The sequence below is a fragment of the Molothrus ater genome, chromosome 23 (genome assembly GCF_012460135.2).
Source record: "Molothrus ater isolate BHLD 08-10-18 breed brown headed cowbird chromosome 23, BPBGC_Mater_1.1, whole genome shotgun sequence".
Lineage (NCBI taxonomy): Eukaryota > Metazoa > Chordata > Aves > Passeriformes > Icteridae > Molothrus > Molothrus ater.
The window spans coordinates 6,661,730-6,689,718 of NC_050500.2; the positions used below are offsets into that span (position 1 = coordinate 6,661,730).

General features: G+C 53.7%; 2 protein-coding genes across 3 annotated transcripts in view; both read right to left on the minus strand.

Moving 5' to 3' along the window:
• Positions 1-43: 43 nt before the first annotated feature.
• ALDH4A1 (aldehyde dehydrogenase 4 family member A1) lies at positions 44-19,970 on the minus strand. Its single transcript, XM_036396493.2, has 11 exons — positions 19,809-19,970; positions 18,512-18,605; positions 18,159-18,251; positions 18,024-18,071; positions 16,863-17,018; positions 13,952-14,101; positions 13,798-13,872; positions 7,761-7,948; positions 4,062-4,135; positions 1,204-1,400; positions 44-917 (listed from the first exon to the last, which is right to left on the minus strand). The coding sequence occupies exons 1-11, from the start codon at positions 19,841-19,843 to the stop codon at positions 159-161; spliced, it is 1,869 nt and encodes a 622-aa protein (XP_036252386.2). The 5' UTR covers positions 19,844-19,970; the 3' UTR covers positions 44-158.
• A 642-nt stretch (positions 19,971-20,612) lies between these two features.
• Positions 20,613-27,989, minus strand: part of IFFO2 (intermediate filament family orphan 2) — a 59,759-nt gene continuing 52,382 nt past the window's right edge. For both annotated transcript variants that reach the window (XM_036396454.2, XM_036396453.2), the window contains one exon: positions 20,613-27,980. In XM_036396454.2, the coding sequence (XP_036252347.1) occupies positions 27,875-27,980 (106 nt within the window). In that variant the 3' untranslated portion in view covers positions 20,613-27,874. The remainder of the gene's footprint in view (positions 27,981-27,989) is intronic.

Below are 27,989 nucleotides of genomic sequence, written 5' to 3' on the forward strand. Positions count from 1 at the left end.
GGTCTGAAAGGGCGTTTGGGGTCTGTGAGGGGGTCTGGGTCACTCCTCTCAGGACACTCTGCTCTCAGTGCCCTCCAGGCTCAGGAGGAGAAGCAGGAGCAGGGAATGCACACAAAACCCTCAGGCCAGGACGATTTCTGGGAGAAATTCCCAAATTTTCACCAGCAGGACACACAAGACTCAGCCACCAGGCAGCTCCAGCTGATCCCTGTCCCCACTTGGGCAGCAAACCCAACCTGGGGCAGCTCTGGGCTCACCCTGATCCCTGTCCCCGCTTTTGCCCCAACCTGGGGCTGCTCTGGGCTCACCCTGATCCCTGTCCCCGCTTTTGCCCCAACCTGGGGCTGCTCTGGGCTCACCCTGATCCCTGTCCCCAATTTTGTCCCAACCTGGGGCTGCTCTGGGCTCACCTTGATCCCTGTCCCTGCTTTTGCCCCAGCTTGGGGCTGCTCTGGGCTCACCCTGATCCCTGTCCCCACTTCTGCCCCAACCTGAGGCTGCTCTGGGCTCACCTTGATCCCTGTCCCCAATTTTGTCCCAACCTGGGGCTGCTCTGGGCTCACCCTGATCCCTGTCCCTGCTTCTGCCCCAACCCGGGGCTGCTCTGGGCTCACCCTGATCCCTGTCCCTGCTTTTGCCCCAACCTGGGGCTGCTCTGGGCTCACCCTGATCCCTGTCCCCACTTCTGCCCCAACCTGGGGCAGCTCTGGGCTCACCCTGATCCCTGTCCCTGCTTTTGTCCCAACCTGGGGCTGCTCTGGGCTCACCATGATCCCTGTCCCCACTTTTGTCCCAACCTGGGGCTGCTCTGGGCTCACCCTGATCCCTGTCCCTGCTTTTGCCCCAACCTGGGGCTGCTCTGGGCTCACCTTGTCATCGATCACAGCCGAGAAGAAGGTCCCAAAGTCCTGGGTGGGCTGTGGGAGGCAGAAAGGAGGGGATGAGAGCTCTCCCTGCACCCCAGAGCTCCCTCAGCTCCCCCCAGACCCTTCCCCGTGTCCCGGGAGCTGCGGCAGAGCCGGCCCAGCCCTCCCCGCAGAGCGGCTACAAGTTAATTTCTAATCAGGGCCAGGAGCTGCGGGGCGGAGGGGGGGATGAAAAGCTCGGTTCAATGGGAATTAGCAGCCGGTTCCCGCAGCCCCTAATCCCATCAGCCTCCCGCTGAGCCGCAAAGCCCTTCAGCAGCCCGGCAGCTCGGCTCACATCTCCCACTTTGATCTTGCCGTGCTCCTCCAGCAGCTTCTCTTTGATGTGGGGCCACAGCGAGGCGGGCGCGTAGAGCCGCGAGCAGGCCGAGCATTTCTGCCCGCCGAACTCGAAGGCCGAGCGCAGGGTCCCGTGCACCGCGCTGCCCACGTCCGCCGAGCGGTGCAGCACGTGGAAGTTCTTCCCGCCGCACTCTGCGGGACCGAAAAGGGCACGGGAGGAGCTGCCAGGGCGGGGCAGAGCCCGGAATGGGGCTGGGGCTCTGCCCTGCTCCGGGGGGGTACAGGGGAAATGATGTCTGTGTATGTGTTTAGATGTAAGCACATATAAATATAGAAAATACTATAAATGAGATTATAAATATAAATATAGATTATATGCTATAATATACTATAACATACTATACTATAATATACTATAATATACTATAATATACTATAATATACTATAGGAACTGATGTCTATAAATGTTTATATATCATGATATCTATAAATATATATAATGATGTTCATATATAGAATGATATTATATATATAAATATATATAATGATGTTATAATATACTATAATATTATATTATATATAATATTATATTATATATATAACATAATATAGGGGAAGTGATATCTATATATGTTTATATATAATGATATCTATATATATAAATATATATAATGATGATATGATATGATATGATATGATATATAATATAATATAATATAATATAATATCTGATGTCTATAAATATGTTTATTTATCATATCTATAAATATATATAATGATGTTCATATATAATATAATATTATATATGTAAATCTAATATAATGATGTTAAAATATAATATGATATTATATATATTTATATCTCTATATAATTAGAGGGGAACTGATATTTATATATGTTTATATATAATAATATCTATAAATATTTAAATATATATAATGATGTTATAATATACTATACTATTATATTATATATAATTAGAGGGGAAGTGATGTCTATATATGTTTATAAATAATTATATCTATATATAAATATATATAATGATGATATATAATATAATATAATATAATATAATATAATATAATATAATATAATATAATATAATATAATATAATATAATATAATATAATATAATATAATATAATATAATATAATATAATATAATATAATATCTGATGTCTATAAATATGTTTATATATCATGATATCTATAAATATATATAATGATGTTCATATATAATATGATATTATATATATTTATATATCTATATCTATATAATTAGAGGGGAACTGATATTTATATATGTTTATATATAATACTATCTATAAATATTTAAATATATATAATGATGATCTAATATACTATAATATTATATTTATAATTAGAGGGTAAGTGATGTCTATATATGTTTATAGATAATGATATATATAATATAATATATAATATAATATAAATTTTTCTATCTATAATTAGAGGGAAACTGATGTCTATATATATGTTTAATATATAATGATAAAATAATAAACATATATATATGTTCATATATAATGATATCTATAAATGTATAACGATGTTTACATATATTATAATATTATATCTATAATTAGAGGGAAACTGATGTCTGTATATATTTATATATAATGACATATATAAATAATGATGTTTATATATAATATAATAAAATATTTATATATAAAATATATTTTATATTTTCCACGTATTTGTGACCCTGCAGTTCTTCAGTGTGTAACTCCAAAGCCCACCCGCAGTGCCAGCTGCTGTTCTCCCGTTTGGGGCAGACACAACAATTCCTCTCCAGGCCTGGCAGTCAAGGACACCTCACTGCCTCAGGCCCCCAGAGATTCAACAAAAGGGAGCTGGGGGAGCAAACTTGGGGTGAATGGCTTCATTAGCTGAAGCTGTAATTGGAGGATTAACCCCCAACATGCAAATGGACCAAAGTTATCAAAGTGTGAAAACCCATGAGTGAGCCGTGGTCCAGTTTTGGGTGCAGCCCCTGCCTGAGATGCACCTGAGGGCCCTTCAATGAACAGAACTGCTCTCAATTCCCCTGATTTCGTCTGGCTCTGTTTTTAGGCAGCCCCAAAAGGCATCAGGAGAGGAAGAGCCGTGAGCACAGGGGCACAACCCTGGAGCAGGCAGATGGAACCCATGGAAAAGGGACCAAAGGGACCAACCTCAATTCCCAAACGTTGGGGTCCAACCACCACCTCCCCACCCTAAAATCCCAACTTGTGCCACCCCCACAGCTCTGAATATCCAGGGATTTCCTGCCCTCAGGGGTGGGAATGCTGCCCCTCTCCTCCCCTGGCACAGGAGGAGCTGCCCCCCGAGCCCTGAATCCAGGGGGCAGTTTTGGGTGCCCCAAAAGAAGGATTTAAATGTATTAGAGAGCATCCAAAGGAGGGCTGCAAAGGGAGTGACAGGTCTGGAGGGGAAGCTGATGAGGAGAGGCTGAGGCCACCTGGATTGTTCAGCCTGGAGGAGACTGAAGGGAGACGAGAGGGGCAGGCACTGACACTGATCCCCTCTCTGGTGACCCGAGGGAATGGCCTGGAGCTGTATCAGGGCAGGTTTAGGTTGGATTTTCAAGGTTCTTCACCCAGAGGGTGGCTGGGGGCTCCCCAGGGAATGGGCAGAGCACAGAGCCCGGCAGAGCTCAGGAAGAGTTTGGAGGATGCTCCCAGGAACAGGGTGGGGTTCTTGGGATCGGCCTGGGCAGCGCCAGGAGCTGGACTTGGCTGATCCTCGTGGGTCCCTTCCAACTCAAGCTATTCTGTGATTCTATGAAGCAAAAAACAAACAAACAAAGGGGCAGGGGGGGCTGGTACCTCCAGCCAGGCGTGGGAAGTTGCGGTAGCGCTCCAGGTTATCCGAGACCTGCTTCCAGAGCCGCCGGAACGTTCTGGAACACAGGGAGAGGCTGCTCAGGGCACTGCACACAGGGTGCTGGGACCTGATGGGAAACCCTCTAAAAAAAAGGGATGGGAAATCCCCCCCCAAAAAAATGATGGGAAATCCCCCCAAAAAAGGGATGCTCTGATGGGAAATCTCCTAAAAAAGGGATGGGAAGTCCCCCAAAAAAGGGATGCCCTGATGGGAAATCCCCCAAAAAAAGAATGCCGTGATGGGAAATCGCCTAAAAAAGGGATGCCCTGATGGGAAAGCCTACAAAAAAAGGGATGGGAAATCTCCTAAAAAAGGGATGCTCTGATGGGAAACGTCACAAAAAAGAGGGATGAGAAATCCCACAAAAAGAGGGATGCCCTGATGGGAAATCTCCTAAAAAAGGGATAGGAAGTCCCCCAAAAAAGGAATGCCCTGATAGGAAATCCCCTAAAAAAGGGATGCTCCGATGGGTAACCCTCCAAAAAAAGGGATGGGAAATCCCCCCAAAAAAATGATGGGAAATCTAAAAAAGGAATGCCCTGATGGGAAATCCCCCCAAAAAGGAATGCCCTGATGGGAAACCCTCCAAAAAAAGGGATGAGAAATCCCCCAAAAAGAGGGATGCCCTGCTGGGAAATCTCCTAAAAAAGGGATGGGAAGTCCCCCAAAAAGAGGGATGACCCAATGGGGAAGCCCCCCAAAAAAGAGATGCTCTGATGGGAAACCCTCCCAGAAAAGAGATGGGAAATCTCCTAAAAAAGGGATGCTCTGATGGGTAACCCTCCAAAAAAAAGGGATGGGAAGTCCCCCAAAAAGAGGGATGCCCTGATAGGAAATCCCCTAAAAAAGGGATGCTCCAATGGGTAACCCTCCAAAGAAAGGGATAAGAAATCCCCCCAAAAAAATGATGGGAAATCTCCTAAAAAAAGGGATGCCCTGATGGGAAATCTCCTAAAAAAGGAATGCCCTGATGGGAAACTCCATAAAAGAAAAGGATGGGAAGCCCCCCCACCGAAAAAAAGGGATGGCTTGATGGGAAAAACCCCAAAAACGTGATGCCCTGATGGAATATTTCCTAAAAAACTGATGGGAAATCCCCCAAAAAAGGATGCCCTAATGGGAAACCCTCCAAAAAAAGGGATGGGAAGTCCCCCCCCAAAAAAGGGATGCCATGATGGGAAATCTTCTAAAAAAGGGATGCTCTGATGGGTAACCCTACAAAAAAAGAGATGGGAAGTCTCCCAAAAAGAGGGATGCCCTGATAGGAAATCCCCTAAAAAAGGGATGCTCTGATGGGAAACGTCACAAAAAAGAGGGATGAGAAATCCCCCAAAAAGAGGGATGCCCTGCTGGGAAATCTCCTAAAAAAGGGATGCTCTGATGGGAAACTCCATAAAAAAGAAGGATGGGAAGCCCCCCCACCCAAAAAAAGGGATGGCTTGATGGGAAATCACCCAGAAAAGGGATCCCCTAATGGGAAACCCCCTCCAGAAAGGGATGCCCTAATAGGAAACCCTCCAGAAAAAGGGATGCCCTAATAGGAAACCCTCCAGAAAAAGGGATGCCCCGATGTGGAACACCCTAAAAATGGGATGCTCTGATGGGACATCCCCCAAAAATGTTTCCCTGATGGGAAACCCCCCAAAAAGAGGGATGGCCTGATGGGACAGCCCCCCAGAAAAGGGATGCCCTGCACAGGGCAGTGGGACTGGAGCACAGGTATCAAACAAAGGCTCCACACAGCAGCTCCACGGCTTTAAAAATAAAAAATAAACTGTTGCAGGGAGAGGTATGCAGAGAGCATCCAGAAGTTTCTGTTCCTCCCCTTTCCCCCCTTCCCTTCAGGCCTCACTGTGACAAACCCCTGAGCTGGAAAACAATAAAAATGGAAATGGCCTCGCAGCAGGAGGCTCAGGCACCAGCACAAGGCGAGCTGTGAGCTCCCAGCTGGGCAGCCCCTGCTCAGCAGAGCATGGCCCGGCCTGGGGAGGGGTCTGACAGCCCCTGCAGGGACCCCTCAGCACCTCTGACACCCCATGGGACACAGCCAGAGCCCAGGGGGCAAACCCAGCTGGGGGGAAATCAAACCCAATTGGGGTACAAAACCCACCTAGGGGGAAACCAAACCTAACTGGGGGGAAATCAAACCCAATTGGGGTACAAAACCCACCTAGGGGGAAACCAAACCCACCTGGGGGGAAACCAAACCTAACTGGGGTACAAAATCCACCTGGGGCACAAATCGAACATAACTGGGGTACAAAATCCACCTGGGGGGAAACCAAACCCACCTGGGGGGAAATCAAACCTAATTGGGGTACAAAACCCACCTGGGGCACAAATCGAACATAACTGGGGTACAAAACCCACCTGGGGTGCAAACTCATCCAGGGGGCCAAACCAAACCCACCTGGGATACAAAACCCACCAAGGGGCAAACCAAACCCACCTGGGGGGAAAACCAAACCCAATTGGGGTACAAAACCCACCTGGGGCACAAACCAAACCCACCAGAGGGCAAAACCCACCTGGGGGGGAACCAAACCCACCTGGAGTGCAAACCCACCAAGGGGGCAAACCAAACCCATCTGGGGGGAAAACCAAACCCAACTGGGGTAAAAAACCCACCCTGGGATGCAAACCCAACCCACATGGGAGCAAACTAAACCCACACTGGGAGCAAACCCACCCAGGGGGCAAACCAAACCCACCTGGGGTACAAACCAAACCCACCCTGGGGTACAAACCAAACCCACCCTGGGGTGCAAACCAAACCCACCCTGGGGTACAAACCAAACCCACCTGGGGTACAAACCAAACCCACCTGGGGTACAAACCCACCTGGGGTGCAAACCCACCCACAGCACCCCTGGGAGTGTCCCTGCCACTCTGGCTGTTCCTGTGCCCAGAGCTCAGCCCCAAAGCCAAAACCACTCCTCTCCCAGCACCAAACCCCAGCTCAGCCCCTTTTTGTCACCACTTTGAAGGCCCTGTTTCCATGTAATCGTGCAACCACGCCCTGCCAGCTGCTGCAGCCCATCCAGTGCCAGGAGGAGCCCCCAGCCCCTCCCTGTCCTCAGTTCCCATTGGAGCCCCCAGCCCCTCCCTGTCCTCAGTTCCCATTGGAGCCCCCAGCCCCTCCCTGTCCTCAGTTCCCATTGGAGCCCCCAGCCCCTCCCTGTTCCCCTCAGTTCCCAGAGGAGCCCCCAGCCCTTCCCTGCCCTCCCCCTGTCCCCATTGGAGGCCCCAGCCCCTCCCTGTCCCCCTGTCCCCAGAGAGGCCCCAGCCCCTCCCTGCCCTCCCCCCGCCTTGCCCCTGTCCCCATTGGAGCCCCCAACCCCTCCCTGTCCCCCCCAGTTCCCAGAGGAGCCTCCAGCCCCTCCCTGTCCCCCCCAATGTCCTCAGTGCCATTGGAGCCCCCAACCCCTCCCTGTCCCCCCCCAATGTCCCCAGTGCCATTGGAGCCCCCAGCCCCTCCCTGTCCTCAGTTCCCATTGGAGCCCCCAGCCCCTCCCTGTCCCCCCTGTCCCCATTGGAGCCCCCAACCCCTCCCTGTCCTCAGTTCCCATTGGAGCCCCCAACCCCTCCCTGTCCCCCCTGTCCCCATTGGAGCCCCCAGCCCCTCCCTGTCCCCAACCTACGGCACGCTGCCGGTGAAGTTGAGGCCACAGAAGTGCTCGGAGCTGGTGACAGTGTCCCCAAACTCGGGGCCGTCCGAGGGCACGAACTGCACCACGTTGGGCGGCAGCCCCGCCTCCAGCAGGATCCTGTAGACGGCGTAGCTGGAGAGCAGGGCCGTGTCACTGGGCTTCCAGAGCACCACGTTCCCCTGGGGACACACAGAACACCTCACAGGGCCGTGTCACAGCAGGGCCGTGTCACTGGGCTTCCAGAGCACCACGTTCCCCTGGGGACACACACAACACCTCACAGGGCCGTGTCACAGCAGGGCCGTGTCATTGGGCTTCCAGAGCACCACGTTCCCCTGGGGACACACACAACACCTCACAGGGCCGTGTCACAGCAGGGCCGTGTCACTGGGCTTCCAGAGCACCACGTTCCCCTGGGGACACACACAACACCTCACAGGGCCGTGTCACAGCAGGGCCGTGTCACTGGGCTTCCAGAGCACCACGTTCCCCTGGGGACACACAGAACACCTCACAGGGTCGTGTCACTGGGGACACACACAACACCTCACAGGGCCGTGTCATTGGGGACACACACAACACCTCACAGGGCCATGTCACAGCAGGGCCGTGTCACTGGGCTTCCAGAGCACCACGTTCCCCTGGGGACACACACACAACACCTCACAGGGCCGTGTCACTGGGGACACACCACAAACACCTCACAGGGCCCTGTCACAGCAGGGCCATGTCACTGGGCATACAGAGCACCACGTTCCCCTGGGGACACACAGAACACCTCACAGGGCCGTGTCACTGGGGACACACCACAAACACCTCACAGGGCCATGTCACAGCAGGGCCATGTCACTGGGGACACACCACAAACACCTCACAGGGCCGTGTCACTGGGGACACACAGAACACCTCACAGGGCCGTGTCACTGGGGACACACCACAAACACCTCACAGGGCCCTGTCACTGGGGACACACCACAAACACCTCAGCAGGGACAGCTGAACTCCCTGGAAGCTGTCCCAGAGAGGTGGCACCTCAGGGACACACAGCCTTTATTTCTGTGTTCCCTATTATTCCATATATTCCCTATATTATTCCATATATTCCCCACACACATGTGTGGCTCTGTTGGATTAGTGACATTTCCCAGTACTTTTCCACAGCCTTTCCCCAAGCCTCAGGGGTACAAGGCCCCAGGGCTGTCTTGGCTCTTCCAGGGAACCAAAGGTGGGAACAACTCTTGGGATATTTCATGGACACACAGCCTTTATTTCTTTTCTGTGTTCCCTATTATTCCATATACTCTCCACACTCATGTGTGGCTCTGTAGCCTGTTGGATTAGTGACTGCATTTCCCAGTACTTTTCCATGGCCTTTCCTGAGGCAGAAAGACAAAAATCCCAAAACTCCAAGCCAGTGGAGTTGGTTCTTCCTTGGCTCTTCCAGGGAACCAAAGGTGAGAACAACTCTTGGGATATTTCATGGACACACAGCCTTTATTTCTTTTCTGTGTTCCCTATTATTCCATATATTCCCTATATTATTCCATATATTCTCCACACTCATGTGTGGCTCTGTAGCCTGCTAGATTAGTGACATTTCCCAGTACTTTTCCATGGCCTTTCCTGAGGCAGAAAGACAAAAATCCCCAAACTCCAAGCCCCAGGGGTACAAGGCCCCAGTGCTGTCTTGGTTATTCCTGAGAACCAAAGGTGAGAACAACTCTTGGGATATTCTTATGTTTATATATAAATATGATATTATTTCATGGGCAGAGCACAGCCAGTGCTGAGGAGTGCTCCAGACCAGGGGGGGACTGCATCACCACTTATCCTCCTAATTGGTGCTTTTTATCAATGATGCTGATTTCCTAAATCCTGTAAAAATGTCCTCATTCCTGTGGGGTGGGCTTTTGTGGACATCTTTCCATCGCTGCCCCTGAAGGCCTTCAAATAAAGATCTGCTCTTTTACTAAAATCATCTCCAGTTTCATTTCCAGGGTGGCAGCACCACCCTCACCCCAGCACTGTTTGGGCAGGGCTGGGTGTGCCCTGCTCAGCTGAGGGCACAAATCCTCCCCTTTTCTCTCACCAGGTGGCTGTGCCAGCCTTCCCCACCCTCCCTTCCAGGGCTGAGCTCTGCCTTCCCCAAGAGGAGCTGGAAACCAGGCCCTGCTTCCTGCCTCAGGACACGGGAATGTCCCCAGCACTGCCACCAGCCCAGGCAGGGCCAGCAGGGCAGTGAAACCAAAGCTCCTGCTGGATTAACCAGGCACCAACAGCGCCAGGGGCTGGAGAACTCCCCTGGTGACGCCCCCTTGGCCCTGTGCCACCCCAGCCCTGGGCCCCACGGGCTCCCTGTGACCGCCCCGTGTCCCTGTCCCCTGTCCCACAGCTCAGCCTCCCCTGCACGGGGTCACAGCCCGGAACAGGAGCTTTGTGTCACAGACATCTTTTCTGAAAAATCCTTTCCTTAGGATTTCTCCTCCTGAGGAGCTGAGAGGCCTCAGGAACAAAATGTACCCAATGGTTATCTGCTGCTGTGGAATGCAACAGGTGCATCTGGGATTGGGCTCGTGTGGTTGTTTCTAATTAATGGCCAATCACAGTCAGCTGGCTCAGACTCTCTGAGACATAAACTTTGTTATCATTCTTTCTTTTTCTATTCTTAGCTGGCCTTCTGATGAAATCCTTTCTTCTTTTAGTATAGTTTAAATATAATATATATCATAAAATAATAAATCAAGCCTTCTGAAACATGGACTCAGATCCTCATCTCTTCCCTCATCCTCAAACCCCCGTGACACGGTCACAGCTTTGGACTCCTGGCTCCAGCTTCCCAGGGATTTGCTGTGCAGGAAAAACTCCCCTGGGCACAGCTCCTGGGCACAGCTCCTTCCATGGGCACAGCTCCTTCCCTGGGCACAGCTCCTTCCTGGGCACAGCTCCTTCCCTGGGCACAGCTCCTCCTTCCATTGGCACAGCTCCTTCCATGGGCACAGCTCCTCCTTCCATTGGCACAGCTCCTTCCATGGGCACAGCTCCTCCCTGGGCATGGCTCCTTCCATGAGCACGGCTCCTTCCATGGGCACAGCTCCTGGGCACAGCTCCTTCCCTGGGCACAGCTCCTCCTTCCCTGGGCACAGCTGCCCCTGGGCACAGCTCTCCCCTGGGCACAGCTCCTTCCCTGGGCACAGCTCCTCCCTGGGCACCGCTCCTTCCATGGGCACAGCTCCTCCTTCCATGGGCACAGCTCCTCCTTCCCTGGGCACAGCTCTCCCCTGGGCACAGCTCTCCCCTGGGCACAGCTCCTTCCCTGGGCACAGCTCCTCCTTCCATGGGCACAGCTCCTCCTTCCCTGGGCACAGCTCTCCCCTGGGCACAGCTCCCCCCTGGGCACAGCTCCTTCCATGGGCACAGTTCCTTCCATGGGCACAGCTCCTTCCATGGGCACAGCTCCTTCCCTTGGCACAGCTTCCCATGGGCACAGCTCCATCCCTGGGCACAGCTCCTTCCATGGGCACAGCTCCTTCCCTTGGCACAGCTTCCCATGGGCACAGCTCCATCCCTGGGCACAGCTCCTTCCATGGGCACAGTTCCTTCCATGGGCACAGCTCCTTCCATGGGCACAGTTCCTTCCATGGGCACAGCTCCTTCCCTGGGCACAGCTCTCCCCTGGGCACAGCTCCTTCCATGGGCACAGCTCCTTCCATGGGCACAGCTCCTCCTTCCATGGGCACAGCTCCTCCTTCCCTGGGCACAGCTCCTTCCATTGGCACAGCTCCTTCCATTGGCACAGCTCCTCCTTCCCTGGGCACAGCTCCTCCTTCCCTGGGCACAGCTCCTCCTTCCCTGGGCACAGCTCTCCCCTGGGCTCCCCAGTCCCCCACTCCCAACACTGCCAGAGCCCTGCAGAAGCTGCAGCAGCTGGGAAATCCAGGCCAGGCTGGGCCCAGCATTCCCAGCAGCCTGGCCTGCTCTGATCCCAAGGAAATCCCATTGCCAGGACTGACTGCATGCACCTCTCCAGTGTCCAACCCCCCGTGGGGACAGAAACTCTGGGGCTCTAATTACCATTCCCCCATTAAGCAGTGTTTTCACTGGGGTTGTAATTACCATTCCCCCATTAAGCAGCGTTTTCCCCTGACTGGAATTCCAGGTGTCCCCTGCTGCTGATTCCCCAGGCACTGCTGCTGTCCTGTCCTGCCCCCAGCCCAGGGCAGGGATCCCAGCCCCCTGCAGCATCCCAGGGCAATTCACTGCCATGGGATGTCCCCAGCTGTCACTCAGAGCTGCCAGCAGGGGTTTGTCCCATCCCAGCAGGGCTCACCTGCTCTGGGATGAGCTCATCCCCAGATCCCCCAAAGCCAAGGGTGTCCCTGGGGTCCTGGGCACCTCTCTCCCCAGAAATCCTCCCAGCTCCACAGTGGCTTCACCCTCTCCTTGTCCCCCCCAGTCCTGCCCCAGTGACAGGTTCAAATGCTTGACTCAAATGTGGCTTTAAATGTGATGTTCCCAAATTAAAAACTCCCCAGGCTCTTATGGGCCAGCAGGAAATCTGAGCCTGATTAGCAAAGAGCTGAGGACAATTTGTTGTTGTTTTTTTTTCTATCCCAGTACAACAATAAATTAATTATTCCTGGCCCAAATTCACCAGGTTATTACAGTCTTTCCCCAAAATCCACCCTGCAGAGGCAGGAGCTCCTGTGCTCCATGGGCTGGGACACAAATGGGAATGTGCAGAAATGCTTTTTACCAGTACTTTTTTTTTTTAATATATTTTTTCAGACTTTCTGGGCTCTCCTATCTGTCAGTGCTAAATGGCAGAGCCATGGCCTGCCCTTGGCCCTAACACACCCACTGCACCCACAAAGTGTCATCCCAGAGGAATGTGAGCAGCTACAAACTGGTTCCACTGTCATGTCCCGACAGCCCAGGTAGGAAATCAAACCCTGCTGTGTTCATTCCCAGATCCCAAACCCAGCCTGGGAAGGAAAAGACACAACAAAAACCCCAAGGCAGGTTTGGGGAATTTGTGCTTTTCCAGCACTTCTCCCATCACACTGGAAATCCAGACCCTGGGGTGTTTAATTAAAGCCTAAATGCTGATGGGGTCAAGGGCTCCAACAGCCCCAGGAGTGTCTGTGCAACAGCCCCAGGGGGGCTCAGCTCCCCCCCTGCCCACCCCAGCCCCGCTGAACCCGAGGGCTGGGATCCCTGTCCCAGCCTTTCCTTGGACTGTCCTGTCCCCTGCCCTGTCCCCTTGTCCCCCTGCCCTGTCCCTGTGTCCCCCTGCCCTGTCCCTGTGTCCTGCCACCCTGCCCCCCCATCCTGTGGCCCTGTACTGTGACCCTGCCCTGTATCCCTACCCCATGTCCTGTCCCCCTGCCCCCTTGTCCCTCTGTGTCCTGCTCCCTGTCTTGTCTGCCACCCTGTCCCCTTGTCCTGTCCCCCCATCCTGCAACCCTGCCCTGTCCCCTTGTCCCCCTGCCCCCCTATCCCATCCCCCTGTCCCGTGATCCTGTTCTGTCCCCTCATCCCTCTGCCCTGTCCCCCTGTCCTGTCACCCTGCCCCCTTGCCCTGTCCCCTTGTCCCCCTGCCCCCTGTTCTTCCCCCTGCTCTTTCCCCATGCCCTGTCCCTGTGTCCTGCCACCCTGCCCCCCTGTCCTGTCCCCCCATCCTGTGACCCTGTCCCCTTCTCCCCATCCTGCCCCTCTGTCCTGTCCCCCCATCCTGTGACCCTGTCCCCTTCTCCCCATCCTGCCCCTCTGTCCTGTCCCTCTGTCCCCTGCCCTGTCCTGCCCCCCTGTCCTGTCCCCCTGCCCTGTTCCCCATCCTGTGACCCTGTCCTGTCCCTTTGTCCCCCCCCATGTCCTGCTTCCCATTTCCTGTCCCCGTCCTGCCTCCCTGTCCTGTCCCTCTGCTCTGTCCCCCTGTCCCACCCCCCATCCTGTGACCCTGCCCCCATTTCCCGTCCCCCTGCCCCCATTTCCTGTCCCCTGTCCCATCCCCCTGTCCCCCTGTACTCACCATCAGCGCCGGAGCCCCCGCCAGGTTGCCCCCGATGGCCGTGAAGTTGAAGGGGGACACGGCAGCCACGAAGCCCTGCGGGGACACAGGGAACAGGGACATGGGGACCCTGCTGTCCCCCAGGCTGACCCCACGGGGCAGGGGCCCAGCTCACCTCCAGCCCCCGGTAGACCATGGAGTTGGTGCTGATGTCCACGCTCAGGGGCTGGCTCTGCTCCAGCTCCAGCGCGTACTTGGCGTTGAAGCGGAAGAAGTCGATGAGCTCGGCAGCGGCGTCGATCTCGGCCTGGATCACGGTCTTGGCCTGCAGGGACAGGGAGGGGATGCAGCAACAGTGCATGGGGCAATGCAGCAATGGTGCAATGCAGCAATGGGGCATGGGGCAGTGGTGCACGGGGGAATGCAGCAATGGGGCAATGCAGCAATGGGGCATGGGAGAATGGGTGCATGGGGCAATGCAGCAATGGTGCATGGGGCAGTGGTGCACGGGGGAATGCAGCAATGGGGCAATGCAGCAATGGGGCATGGGAGAATGGGTGCATGGGGCAATGCAGCAATGGGTGCATGGGGCAATGCAGCAATGGTGCATGGGGCAGTGGTGCGCGGGGGAATGCAGCAATGGGGCAATGCAGCAATGGAGCATGAGGGAATGCAGCAATGGGGAATAGGGGAATGGGTGCACAGGGGATGCAGCAATGGAGCATGGGGAATGCAACAGTGGGGTGTGGGGAATGCAGCAATGGCCCATGCAGGAATGCAGCAATGGCACACAGGGAATGCAGCAAGGGTGCATGGGGGAATTCAGCAATGGGGCACGGGGGAATGCGTGCATGGGGGAATGCAGCAATGGGGCATGGGGGATGCACCAATGGGGCACGGGGCAATGCACCAATGGGGAATGCAGCAATGGAGCACGGGGAATGCAGCAATGGGGCACGGGGCAATGCAGCAATGGGGCACGGGGAATGCAGCAATGGGGCACAGGGAATGCAGCAATGGGGCACAGGGAATGCAGCAATGGGGGCATGGGGGGATGCAGCAATGGGGCACGGGGGGATGCAGCAATGGGGGCATGGGGGGATGCAGCAATGGGGCACGGGGGGATGCAGCAATGGGGCACGGGGGATGCAGCAATGGGGGCATGGGGGGATGCAGCAATGGGGCACGGGGGGATGCAGCAATGGGGCACGGGGGGATGCAGCAATGGGGCACGGGGAATGCAGCAATGGCACACAGGGGATGCAGCAATGGGGCACGGGGGATGCAGCAATGGGGGCATGGGGGGATGCAGCAATGGGGCACGGGGGGATGCAGCAATGGGGCACGGGGGGATGCAGCAATGGGGCACGGGGGGATGCAGCAATGGGGAATGCAGCAATGGGGCACGGGGCAATGCACCAATGGGGCACACAGGGAATGCAGCAATGGGGCACGGGGGGATGCAGCAATGGGGCACGGGGGGATGCAGCAATGGGGCACGGGGGGATGCAGCAATGGGGAATGCAGCAATGGGGCACACAGGGAATGCAGCAATGCTGCAGTGCTGGCTGTGGGTGCTCCTCTATGGAATCAGGATGCCCCCCTGACAAGGGGAGAGGAAATGATGCATCTGACTCCATTGATATCAGAAGCCTAATTAATTACTTTATTACAGTTTATTATCTATACTATATTACATTACATCTAAACTGAATCTGCCAAGCACTCAACTCTGCACAGAATCTTGTGACTGTCACCCAACAGTCCCAACACACACACACACACACACCTGGCCCTGACAGGCCAAGGAAACAAACCACCATCACTGTGGGTGAACAATCTCCATATTGCATTCTACTTTTACACAAACACAGGCACAGCAAAGGAGATAAGAATTGTTTTTTTCTTTCTCTGAGGTTCAGAGAACGTGAAACCCAGAAATATTCTTGGTGAGAATTGTGCTTTCCCTGTGAACATGAAACCCAGAAATACTCTTGGTGAGAATTTCCCCTGTGATGAGAAATGTGGTGACACCTCCCGAGCTCAGTTCCCAAGGACGGGGCCTCCTGCACAGCCTCACGCTGATCCTGCTGCCAGGAGCAGCAAGGGGTGAGGATCAGCCTGGATCCCCCCACAGAGCACCTCCAGCCATTCCCCCTGCCAAAAACCACCCTGGCAGCCCCTCCTGCCCTGCTCCTCCTGCTCAGCCCAGCTTCTGCAGCACCCCTGTCTTAGGCTGGAAATGGGGCTGTGTATTCTATTCCCATCTGTTAGAAGTGGGGCAAAACCCCACAGATAACTGCCCAAGGAACAGCAGGTAACTGCTCCACAGATAGGAACAGAAAACACACACCCATTTCCAACCTGAGACACAGGGATGAACTGGGAGCATTCCCAGCTCCCTCTCCCATCCACGGGAGGTCTGAGGGATATTCAGGATATTCTGCTCATTGGGCAGTTTTCTTTATCTCTCCCACAGCCAATCCTCCCTCCAGGAGATCTCTGCTGTCCATGGCCACTGAGTGTCCCTGCAGGGCTGATCCAATCCCATCATCCCATGGGGAGATGCTGCGCCCAGGGGAGGAGCCAAGCATTCCTACCTGGGTACAATCTGAGATTTGGGACACCAGGGCAGCCTTTGCCCAGTGCATTCCCAGAGGAGCAGCTTCTGCTGCCCTGCATGGCCAGAGGGAGCCCAGGCCCATCTGCAGCAGCCCTGGAGCTGCAGAGGAAACTCCCCCCTTGTGCAGGATCCCTGCTCCAGCAGAGCCACAGCTGGCACTGCAGGAGGGCTGAGCCCCCATGGGATGGGGCTGTGCCACAGGGTGTCAGGTCAGATTCTCACTATGACAATAGGTTTTTTTTGGGGGGGTTTGTTGGGTTTTTTTTGTTTGTACTACTACATTTGTATTTTTAATTTTCCTAATAAAGAACTGTTATTCCTATTCCCATATCTTTGCCTGAGAGCCCCTTAATTTCAAAATTATAACAATTCAGAGTGGGAGGGGGTTCACATTTTCCATTTCAGGGGAGGCTCCTGCCTTCCTCAGCAGACACCCGGCTTTCCAAGCCAAGCCCATCCCTACCTGCCCCACCATGGTCTTGGCCAGCACTTCTGCTCTCCGCGGCCCGCTCAGCATGTCAGCTGCCCTCAGGAAGATCTGAGCCCGGTCCTGCACAGGCTTCAGGTCCCACTCCTTCCTGGCTGCCAGGGCGGCGTTAATGGCTTTGTTAATGAGCTCCTGTGGAGGCAAAGGGGAAAAGGCAGCAGGGAGGAGGAGCCTCTCCAGGCTCCTGCCCTGTCGTTATAGGATGAAAGAGCACTGAGACCGTGTCACAGGGGTTTGAGGATGAGGGAAGAGATGAGGATCTGACTCCATGTTTTAGAAGGCTTGATTTATTATTTCATTATATATATTATATTAAAACTATACTCAAAGAATAGAAGAAAGGATTTCATCAGAAGGCTGGCTAAGCTAAGAACAGAAAGGAATGATAACAAAGGTTTGTGGCACGGACAGAGAGTCTGAGCCAGCTGGGCTGTGATTGGCCATTAATTAGAAACAACCACATGAGCCCATCCCAGATTGGGCTGTGTTGCATTCCACAACCTGTTGCACCTGTTGCATTCCACAGCAGCAGATAACCATTGGTTACATTTTATTCCTGAGGCCTCTCAGCTTCTCAGGAGGAAAAATCTTAAGGAAAGGATTTTTCATAAAAGATGCCTGTGACAGAACACAAGCTCATACCACTGTTCTCAAGGTGAAGAAAAAAGGGAAGTTTATTTTCTGACTCTAACATTTATAGTTTTCTAAGAGTGACAGTGGATTGGAGGGTGACAGTGCCACCTCTCTAATGACACTGGACAGACTAACAGTCTATCAACTTTTTCTTCTTCTATAAAGGAATGTAAAACAATGAGTTATTTACAGGAAGTGTGTGAGAAAGTTTGCTACAAGAATGTCAACATCAGAAGGCTTAGAAAATCTTAAAAAACCAGAACAACACTGCCCACCACCAGGTCACAGGGAAAAGCAAGGGGTAACTCCCCACCAGGCACAGAGCAGTGGTGCCATCACAACCCTGAGTCTGCAGCTCCTGGTGGGTTTGTTCCAGGATCCCTGGAGCTTGGAAATGCTCCTGGAGCCTCCCTGCTCACAAATTGCATTGCACTTGCTAAACCAAGTGCTGCTGCTTCCCCAAAAAACCAGCCAGGAAGAGGGGGGACAGAGAGGGGCACTCACCTTGCTGGCATAGCAGTACCTGGCCACCTTGTGTGCATGGTTAAAGGGCTGAGGAGAGAAGAAGAGGCTCTGTAGGAACCAGTCCCAGGGTCCTCCTGCAGGGACCCCCCATTGAATGAGAGCCCCCTGACTCACCGAGAGCTGGTACCTCACCGTGGGGGTCCACACCTCCTCCCCCCCGATGACACACGGGATGTCCTCGGTCTTGTCCTTCAGGTCAGCCAGGGCCTGGCAGAGAGGAGAACGTGGTGGGAGCAGCTCCCAGCCCCTCCAGCTGCCCTCCATCCCCCTTCCCAGGGCAGAGGGAACTGGGAACAGGCTGCGGGCATGGGCTGCCCACAGGAGGCACAGATGTGCCCACAGGGAAGGAGCAGGAGCTGGGCAGCATGGGGCTGTCACACCAGGGAGAGCCTGGGGTGCCCTGCAGCACCTGCAGCACAGCCCAGGGCCCTCCCAGCCCCAAATCCCCCAAATCCTGGCACTGGTACCTTCTGGAGCGCCGCTCGCTCGGGGCTCCCCGGCTTGAACTCCAGGATGGGCTCGTTGGTCACCTGGATGGCCGGGCGGTGCTGCCATCTCCGCCTGTGACACGGCAGGACAGGAACCGCTGCAATTCTGCCATTCCCTCCTTCCCCAGCACCGGGGGACACCTCAGTCCCCGGGGGACACCTCAATCCCCGGGGGACACTTCAATCCCCGGGGGGACACCTCCATCCTGAGGGACACTTTGATGCCGGGGACACTTCTATCACGGGGAACACCTCAGCCCCGGGGACATCTCAATCCCCGGGGGACACCTCGGTCCCAGGCTGCTCCCCCAAACCAGCCCCTGCTCCATCCCTCCCACTGGATGGGGATGCCAGAGCCGGGAGCCGAGCCCGGCCCTCGCCCCCAGCCCAGCACCGCTTCTCTCGCTCAGCAAAAAGCGCTGGGAAAGGCATTTTTAAGGAACGAGGCACAGGATCGAATTTTAAGGAATGAGCTGTGGATCGACCCGGGCTGCTCCAACACCCCCGCGCTCCGCCGGCTCCTGGCAAAGTCCAGGGGGCAAAAGCCGGACGGGCACCCTGAGCTGCCCCCGGATCACCGGACCTTGGCACTGACCAGCCCCACGAACCCCAGATCAGCGATAATGCCCGGGAAAAGGGGGAAATGGGAGAAAAAGGAGGGGAAAACGAAGGGGAAAGGGGAGAAAAGGAAGGGAAAAGGGGGGAAACGAGAGGGAAATAGGGGGGGAAACGAGGGGGAAAAGGGGGCAAACGAGGGGGAAAAGGGGGGAAACGAGGGGGAAAAGGGGGGAAACGAGGGGGGAAAGGGGGGAAACGAGGGGGGAAAGGGGGGAAACGAGGGGGGAAAGGGGGAAACGAGGGGGGAAAGGGGGGACAAAAGAGCAAACAAGGAGAAAAGGGGAAGACAGGGAAGAAAAGGGGGAAAGCAAGGGGGGTAAAGGAGGAAAACCAGGAGGAAGCAGCGGAAAACAGGTGAAAACAAGGGTAAAAGGGAAAACAAGGGGTAAACTGTGGAAGGCTGGTGGGAAAGGAGAAAACAAAGGGGAAAAACGAGGGAAACAAGGGCAGAAAAAGGAGGAAGGAGGGGGGAACAAGGGGAACTGAGGGCTGGCAGTGCCCGCAGCTGGCAGCGGGAGAGTTCCCGGCGATGCAAGAGCGGCAGCGCGGATCGAGTGGAGCCCGAGCCCGCCCCACGCGTGGGGACGGTGCGGGAAGGGGGCAAGGGAAGGGAAGGGAGGGGAAGGGAAGGGAAGGGATGGAAGGAGCCTGCACTCACCCACAGCCCCTCAGCGCCCGCAGCCGCCGCCACATCCCGGCCCCGCCGCGCTCCCGGCCCGCGGCCGCCACCACCCACCGCGCGGGGGGAGGGAGGGGCGGGGAGGAGACGCAACCATCGATTAATTAATAAATTAATAAATCCCCGCGTGCGGCGGTCTGGAGGGGCAGCCCCGCGCCCGCCGCTCGCTGTGTGTGAGGGTGCTGGCCCTGCCCTCCCCCCCCTGCCCGCGGGGTGCCCGTGGGGTGTCCCCAGCGTCGCGTCCCCCCCCCCCCGCGCGGGGATGGTTGCGGCCGGAGCGGGGGGCGGTGGCGCGCGCGGCACGTGGGAGGGGGCGGGGCGCGGGAAGGAGCCAAAAATCATTTAAAAAAGGGAAATTCGGAAAAAACAACAACAAAAGCGGCCCGAGGAGAGGCAGCGGCTGGAACTGCGCCCGGAGCGCGGCGGGTCCGAGCCGCCCGAGAGGACCTGGGCGGGGAGAAAGAGAAAAGCAACTGAGAATCCCTTTGGGAACTGAGAATTACCCAAAAATGGGTGATTTTAACCCAAAGGAGGGGCATGGCTGGGGCACAGGGCCAGGAGGAGGCTGAGGTGTGCAGGGCGTACTTTAATTTCCAAGCAGAGCCATGTTTCAAGAGCTGCAGCTAAAGGACCCTAATTTTGAGGGGAGTTGGGGCTATTTTATGATCCCAAATCACCTGGGCTGGGTGGATTTTCAGTGATGAGGATGGTCCCTCCCTCCCCAGACCCCAATCCTTCTGCTTCAGAGGCGTTTTCCACCCCAAGAATGAACACGCGGAGCCGTTCAACCAGGAGTTTGGTATTTATTTTATAGTTTTTTGTGGTTTTCATCGTCACCAGAGACCGACTGGGACCTGTTCCATGGGCAGCTCCGGCAGCGGGGGCTGAGCCCCGGCCCGGGCAGGACGGAGGGTGAGGAGGGCTGGACACGGGCTGGACACCAGCACACCTGGGAGGGGACACTGGGGTCGGTTTTGGCACTAAAAAAAGGAAAAATGGAGCAAATCCGCCGAGCTCAGAGGAGATGGGGTGGTTCTGGCTCTGGCTGAGGATGTTCTCAGGGCTCCTCCTGCCGTGGATTGGAGTCTCGAAGCGTTTCGTGGTCCCAAATCCACTGGTGGTGTCCCATTCCAGCCCCAGGACCGGGAGCTGGGTCATCCTCCAGCCTTTCCCCACCTGGGGTCATCCAACAGCATCATCAGTCCAGTCTTTTCTGTTAAAATGAGCTAATATACAGAATATAAAGCACAGTATTTACACGGGGACGGTAACCAGGGGCGTTCCCACACCATCAGTAGTTCATTGTCACGGGGATAAAAGAAACTCTCAGGTGACCTAAAGAGGAACGGACAAGAAGTGACACAGCAAGAGGGAAGAGGCATCAATACCTCCCACTCGAACACGATAAATAATAAATAATCTTTTTTGGCAGAAGGTCGCTACATTTACTTTAACCACAGGAAGGTGTTTTAGGGACTGGTTTGTGAGTTTTTTGCTGAAACCAGGTTACACAAAGGAGCGTGGTTTAGTGACTGAGCTTGGACCACCCTCAAACCCTCTCCAATAAAACAGAAATTTGGGGTTTTGGGGGTGCCAGTCTGGGCAGCTCCACCGGGTTTGTGGCACCGTGGTGCTCTGGGCTGTGCTGCCACAGAGGTGACACCGCTTTGAAGCCACTCCAGGGGCTGTTTTAGGCTGTTTAACATCATTTCCCAAAAGAGGGAGCTGGCCAGACCCACAAGCACCCCCTTCCCGAGTGCTTCACTGTTGGAGTGCCTCAGATTAGGGGGGAATGGAGATTTCTGCAATCAAATACCCACATTTAAACACAATTTATTGCTCCTTCAAAAGAGAAGCTTCGAAAGGCTCCTGCAAACGCAGAAGGGTCTGTGGACACTGAACTCACACAAAAACAGACAGGAGGGAAGGCTCAGGTGTTTCCTCAGTGCTCTGCCAAGGGCCTGGCCCAGCCCTGGGTGTTCCCTGTGCAGGGAGAGGGGCTGGGATCCCATTCCCATGGAGAATTCCCAGGCAGTGCCCCCAGCTCCCCTCTGCTGTTATTCCCACCAGGACACCGCCTGCTGCCTCCTTGGTAATTTTGTTTCTCGGTTAAAACTCACAGGGACACAAAACACATCCCACTACAAAGCCTAAAATCCAGCGCTGGGGTGGCAAGCCCAGAGGCAAAGAGCTCTGAGGGCTGTGTGCTCCCCTGCAGCCGAGCACAAGGACAAAAACCCCAAAAGTCCTGAAGCCAAGGGTGGGAAATCCTCCCTGGGGTGTCCCTGCCTCGTGCAAGCGCTGGGATGTCGTAATTTAGCCAGGATAAATCACTCCTGAAACACTCGGCTCTAAAATGAAGCACTCGAACGTGAAAGCTCCCAGCTCTGCAGCTCTTCCAACACAAACATCCATCCCATGTTCCCAGAGCCAAGGGAAACACCAGGAACAGCTCTGGGAGCACCCACGGCCCTTCCACAGCCAGCTCGTGTTTTTGCTGGCAGGAATGATCATGGAAAGGAAAATTAATATAACCTCACTTTAGAAGCAGCTCTGGATGCATATTCAGGCACGATTCCCATCTGTTGTTTTGCTTTGTTGAGTTAATCCCAATTTCTACAGGTACAAATAGAATTTGTAGTTAATTTTTTATTATCCAGGCAGAGTTTAACCCCTGTCCTGCCACGCTCCTGGGATCCAGGAGGTCCTGACCCTTTCCAGGAGCATCCTCCCAGTCGGGAGTGAGGAATAAAATTGCAGGGAAGGGAATGAAATCACAGCAACAATTCTGCAGAGGCAGAAGAGATGCTGAAGCTGCAGCCTCCCCTGCAGGAAGCCACCTGTGAGTGCTCCACAGCCAAACCTGTCCTGGTTATTTCCACCTTGACTCCTGGAACCATCAGAGAATTTGGGGGTCCCATCAGAGCAGAAGAGACTTTACAAGGGAACAATTGCATCTGCCAACAGAAATCTGTTTGCACTTTAAAAACCTCTGATAAAAATAGAATATATACTGTGTTTTTATAAATAGATTACACATTTAGCTTTGATGAGTTTCATTACATTCCCCCCCAAACATTTTTTTTTAAAAGAATTTTGCTTTTTTTCCTTGTGTGAACTAAGATGATCATCACTAAGTCTTTGAAAAACATATTTGTACCACATTATTCTTGAAAACATTTGTACCACATTATTCTTTGGACATTTTTGAACAACATGCATCCACAAACTGCCATTTGTTTACTGAAAACATTTTTTGTACAAACCCAGTTTAGGAATTTGATCTATTATTACACTGCTAGCGAGCAAAAAAATTTGCTTCCTTGAAATCCCCTTTTAAAAAATGAGAAACGATGAGGAGGATTTTCTGACTGTAAATCTAAAAAAGTGTCAATATGACACCGCATTAAGAATAGAAAACAAAAATAAAGTATTTACAGCTTTACAAAGGAAAAAAGAAAGAGGTCATCAAAATCATTTCCAGCATTTTTACAATTAAATTCCTTTTTTTTTTTCATTTTTTTTCTCTGGCAAGCTTTGATCTGGTGCCACACACACGGAGCAGGAGCAGCAGCACGGCCGGACTTGGAACCAACGACCTCCCAAAAACCCCCAAGGACCAACCCCAGCTGCCCCAAAAGGCTGGCCCAGCCTAAATGAAAATAAACCCCGACCCCGAGCATGAAAAGGCCTTTTCTGCTTTAGGAATGGATTACATGTGGTTACAGAAAGACACCAACACCCACGGGAACCTCTACTGTCCTACACATCACCCCCGAGCACCTGAGTTCCACACCCTCTGCTACATCCCACATCCCCCTCACCCACCCTCTGTGGGTGCTCCTGCCCACCCCACACCCCAATGCTTGATATGGGAATTCCCTCAGCCCCCACTGTGGGTGCTCCTGCCCATCCCACACCCCAATTCCTGATATGGGAATTCCCTCAGCACCCTCTGTGGGTGCTCCTGCCCACCCCACACCCCAATTCCTGATATGGGAATTCCCTCAGCACCCTCTGTGGGTGCTCCTGCCCACCCCACACCCCAATTCCTGATATGGGAATTCCCTCAGCCCCCACTGTGGGTGCTCCTGCCCATCTCACACCCCAATTCCTGATATGGGAATTCCCTCAGCACCCTCTGTGGGTGCTCCTGCCCACCCCACACCCCAATTCCTGATATGGGAATTCCCTCAGCACCCTCTGTGGGTGCTCCTGCCCACCCCACACCCCAATTCCAGCTGTGGGAATTCCCTCAGCACCCTCTGTGGGTGCTCCTGCCCACCTCACACCCCAATTCCTGATATGGGAATTCCCTCAGCACCCTCTGTGGGTGCTCCTGCCCATCCCACACCCCAATTCCTGATATGGGAATTCCCTCAGCACCCTCTGTGGGTGCTCCTCCCCATCTCACACCCCAATTCCTGCTATGGGAATTCCCTCAGCACCCTCTGTGGGTGCTCCTCCCCATCTCACACCCCAATTCCTGATATGGGAATTCCCTCAGCACCCTCTGTGGGTGCTCCTGCCCATCCCACACCCCAATTCCAGCTGTGGGAATTCCCTCAGCACCCTCTGTGGGTGCTCCTGCCCACCTCACACCCCAATTCCAGCTGTGGGAATTCCCTGCCCTCAGCAAAACAGCTCCTGCCTTTGGGAACACTCAGCCTTTTTCCTACCAGGACCCTCAGTTTTAGGGAAAAATAACAAACCCAGAGTGGAAGGGAAGCACAACCTCAACAGCTGCTGGGGCTATGGAGCCAGGAGCATTTCAGGATGAGGGGACAGCCAGGGGCAGGGCTGGGGGCATTCCTGGGGTGAAGCAGCCATGGGCAGCTCTGGGAGCGTTCCTGGGTGAGGGCAGAGCCAGGGGCAGCTCCAGGAACATTCCTGGGTGAGGGCAGAGCCAGGGGCAGCTCTGGGAGTGTCCTGGGTGAGGGCAGAGCCAGGGGCAGCTCCAGGAGCGTTCCTGGGTGAGGGCAGAGCCAGGGGCAGCTCTGGGAGTGTTCTGGGTGAGGGCAGAGCCAGGGGCAGCTCCAGGAACATTCCCAGGTGAGGGCAGAGCCAGGGGCAGCTCCAGGAGCGTTCCTGGGTGAGGGCAGAGCCAGGGGCAGCTCCAGGAACATTCCTGGGTGAGGGCAGAGCCAGGGGCAGCTCCGGGAGTGTTCCTGGGTGAGGGCAGAGCCAGGGGCAGCTCCAGGAGTGTTCTGGGTGAGGGCAGAGCCAGGGGCAGCTCCAGGAACATTCCTGGGTGAGGGCAGAGCCAGGGGCAGCTCCGGGAGTGTTCTGGGTGAGGGCAGAGCCAGGGGCAGCTCTGGGAGCGTTCCTGGGTGAGGGCAGAGCCAGGGGCAGCTCTGGGAGCGTTCCTGGGTGAGGGCAGAGCCAGGGGCAGCTCCAGGAGCGTTCCCAGCAGGAAGGGAGCCAGGAAGGGAGCTGGGGCAGGCTCCAGGAGCTGATTCACTGGGCTGAGCAATGCCTGCCCCAGCCACTGAAGCATCACAGACATCCAGACTTGGCAGACGCTTCCTCAGCCTCGGGAGAGGCTCCTCGGGAGCAGCTGAAGTTCAAAACCCTTCAAAACCCTTCAAATTGCAGATTTCAAACATGCAGTCCCAGCCCAAAAAAAACCCCAAATCCCCCTGTACCCAACCCCCAGCTTGCAGCCCTAGTGAACATCACATTTACCACTTTGGCCACCTAAAAAATAACAGGAATGAGCACTTTGGAATGAGGTTTCTCTTCCAGAGAAAAGTTATTTACAGGACAGACCAGGCTTTGGAAAGGCCCTCACCCTAGGAGCCAAGGAGTTGTCACCTACTCTGCACTGAGCATTGCCACCAGTAAGGACACCACAGGAATAGCCTTGGATCCACCACAGGAATAGCCTTGGATCCACCACAGGAATAGCCTTGGATCCACCACAGGAATAGCCTTGGATCCACCACAGGAATAGCCTTGGATCCACCACAGGAATAGCCTTGGATCCACCACAGGAATAGCCTTGGATCCACCACAGGAATAGCCTTGGCCTTGGACAGAAGCCATCAGCTGTGGCTCTGCACTCTGTGCATGCTGAGGGATCAGCCTGGTCCCTCCTTCCCAGCCTGGAAAGCTCAGGGAGCTCCTCTGACCCACGTGGCCTCAAGGCTGCTCCGTGTCCAGGCAGGAGGAGGAGCTGACAGCCAGGCAGCAGCACAGGAGGGGAATCATTCCTGTGCCCACAGTTCCTTCCCCCAGGAACACCCCAAGCCCTGCCCTCTCCATGGTCATGCCACACTGAGGGGTTCCAGCCAGGAATGAGGCATTTTCCAGGACACCCATGCTCTCCATGGAATGGAGAAGCAGGATCTGCACTGGCTGCTTGCTTGCAGTGCAGCTCCAGAGATCCAGAGGCTTGGGGACAGCACTCAGGAAGCTCACAGGATTGGCCACTTTCCTTTCTTTAACACAGAGGCTGCAGGAATTGGGATTTTCCCTGTCCAGCCCTAGCACTGCTCCTGCACAGCATTTCCTGGCAGGCAAAACAAACACATGTGGAATTTACTCTGAGTTCCAACCACTGCTTAACCCCACAGCTGGCTTTGGGCAGTATCAACTACGCTCTCAATCCTGATTTAAAAACAAACATAAAGTTATTGGCTGAGGTTTATACCCTGTTTTTACCTGGCTGAGGTGCTACAATTCCCATTCTAACCGTGAAGAGCTCGGTGGGGCTGGAGTTTCCTCAGCCACCACCGCGTGATCCGACTTGGATGCTGCTTCTCCTGGGTAAAAATGCAGAAAGATGGGCAAAGCCAAGGTCCTGCCACTTTCTCACAGAGAAAGCACGTGGCTGTTCCACCCCAGCTCTAGGGCAGCAGCACTTTGGGATTCAGTTTACCATGCCCTAAAAAGGATGACAGCATTTCCCAGTGCTCAGCTTTCCCCAAGAACAGCGGTCAGGAGCTCTCCCAAAGTCCTGTCTCCAGCCTACACCTAGGTCAGTTTATCCTGATGCTTCACCTACACATCATGGAAGCAGCATAAAATGGAGTTATTTCTCTGTCTGCAAAGGAAAATCTGCAAACACTAAAAAAAAAAAACCCTGAAAAAAGAGACAAACCAGGGCTGACTCCCCTCCTAACCCAGCACTGGAAACAAAGGCATTGTGATACAACATTCCACCTCAAAAGAAGCTCTACAGACATCTAAGTGTGCAAATGTGGGTTTAGCTTTCCTTTTCCCAAGGGATAACTGTAGCCCAGCAGGGACCAAACATTCCATAGAAATAAGGCGAGCTTTTTTTGTTGTTTTTGCATAGTAGTTACTCAGTGATAGTCCCCCCCCAGTGACCCCTCCTGTGCCCCCCTGCTTTGCCACCGAGCTGAGTCCTGCTCCTCCAGGTCCTGGAGTCCAGAAGAAACCTTGGACACATCCCAAAGGCTCCCTCAGCCCAGAAGGTGGGATGAAGGAAACCCTCTGAATTTTGTAGAACTGCTTCACCCTGCGAGCCGACTCCAAACCCGCTCTTGTTGTTAAACATTTGCAGTTCAATTTGGAGGCAATTCTTTATTTTTTTTTTTCCTTGTGCCAGACATTTGTAATTGCACCACAATTGTCTTGGTTTTGCTGCTCTTTTTGCCAATGTTGCTTTTGCCAATCAGTGCAGCAGCTCAATAAAACCAGCAGCTTATTGAAGTACCCAGAGCCTCTGCAGCACCATCCTCTGCTGCCAACAACTTTGGTTGTTTGTAGGTTTGTTTTTTTTTAATAATATATTTTATAAAAACACCTGCTATTAATATTCCACTGGAGCTCAAAGTGGCTCAGCTTGGGGCAAAGGCACAATTAAAACACCGTGTTTCCCTACAGGACTCTGCATTTATGGTTTGTAGAACAATAGAAATGTACAGCACCAATCCTTGGCTGGGAGGGGATGCGTGTAGGAATGAGTCCTCAGAGTCCCTCTGCAGGGGCTCTCGAGTCTTTCACCTTTCCCCCAGCAATTGGTTTGGAATTTTTCTTCTCTCTCCATCTCCCCCTTGACTGGAATGCTCCCACTTCTATCAGCTGACCATGGGCTCCACGTCCGTCTCTCTGTCCAAATCATCCTGAATTTCATCTGTGTTTCCTGAGTCACTGCTGGCTACAGAGCTGGGGGATGGAGAATTCCTGCAGGGA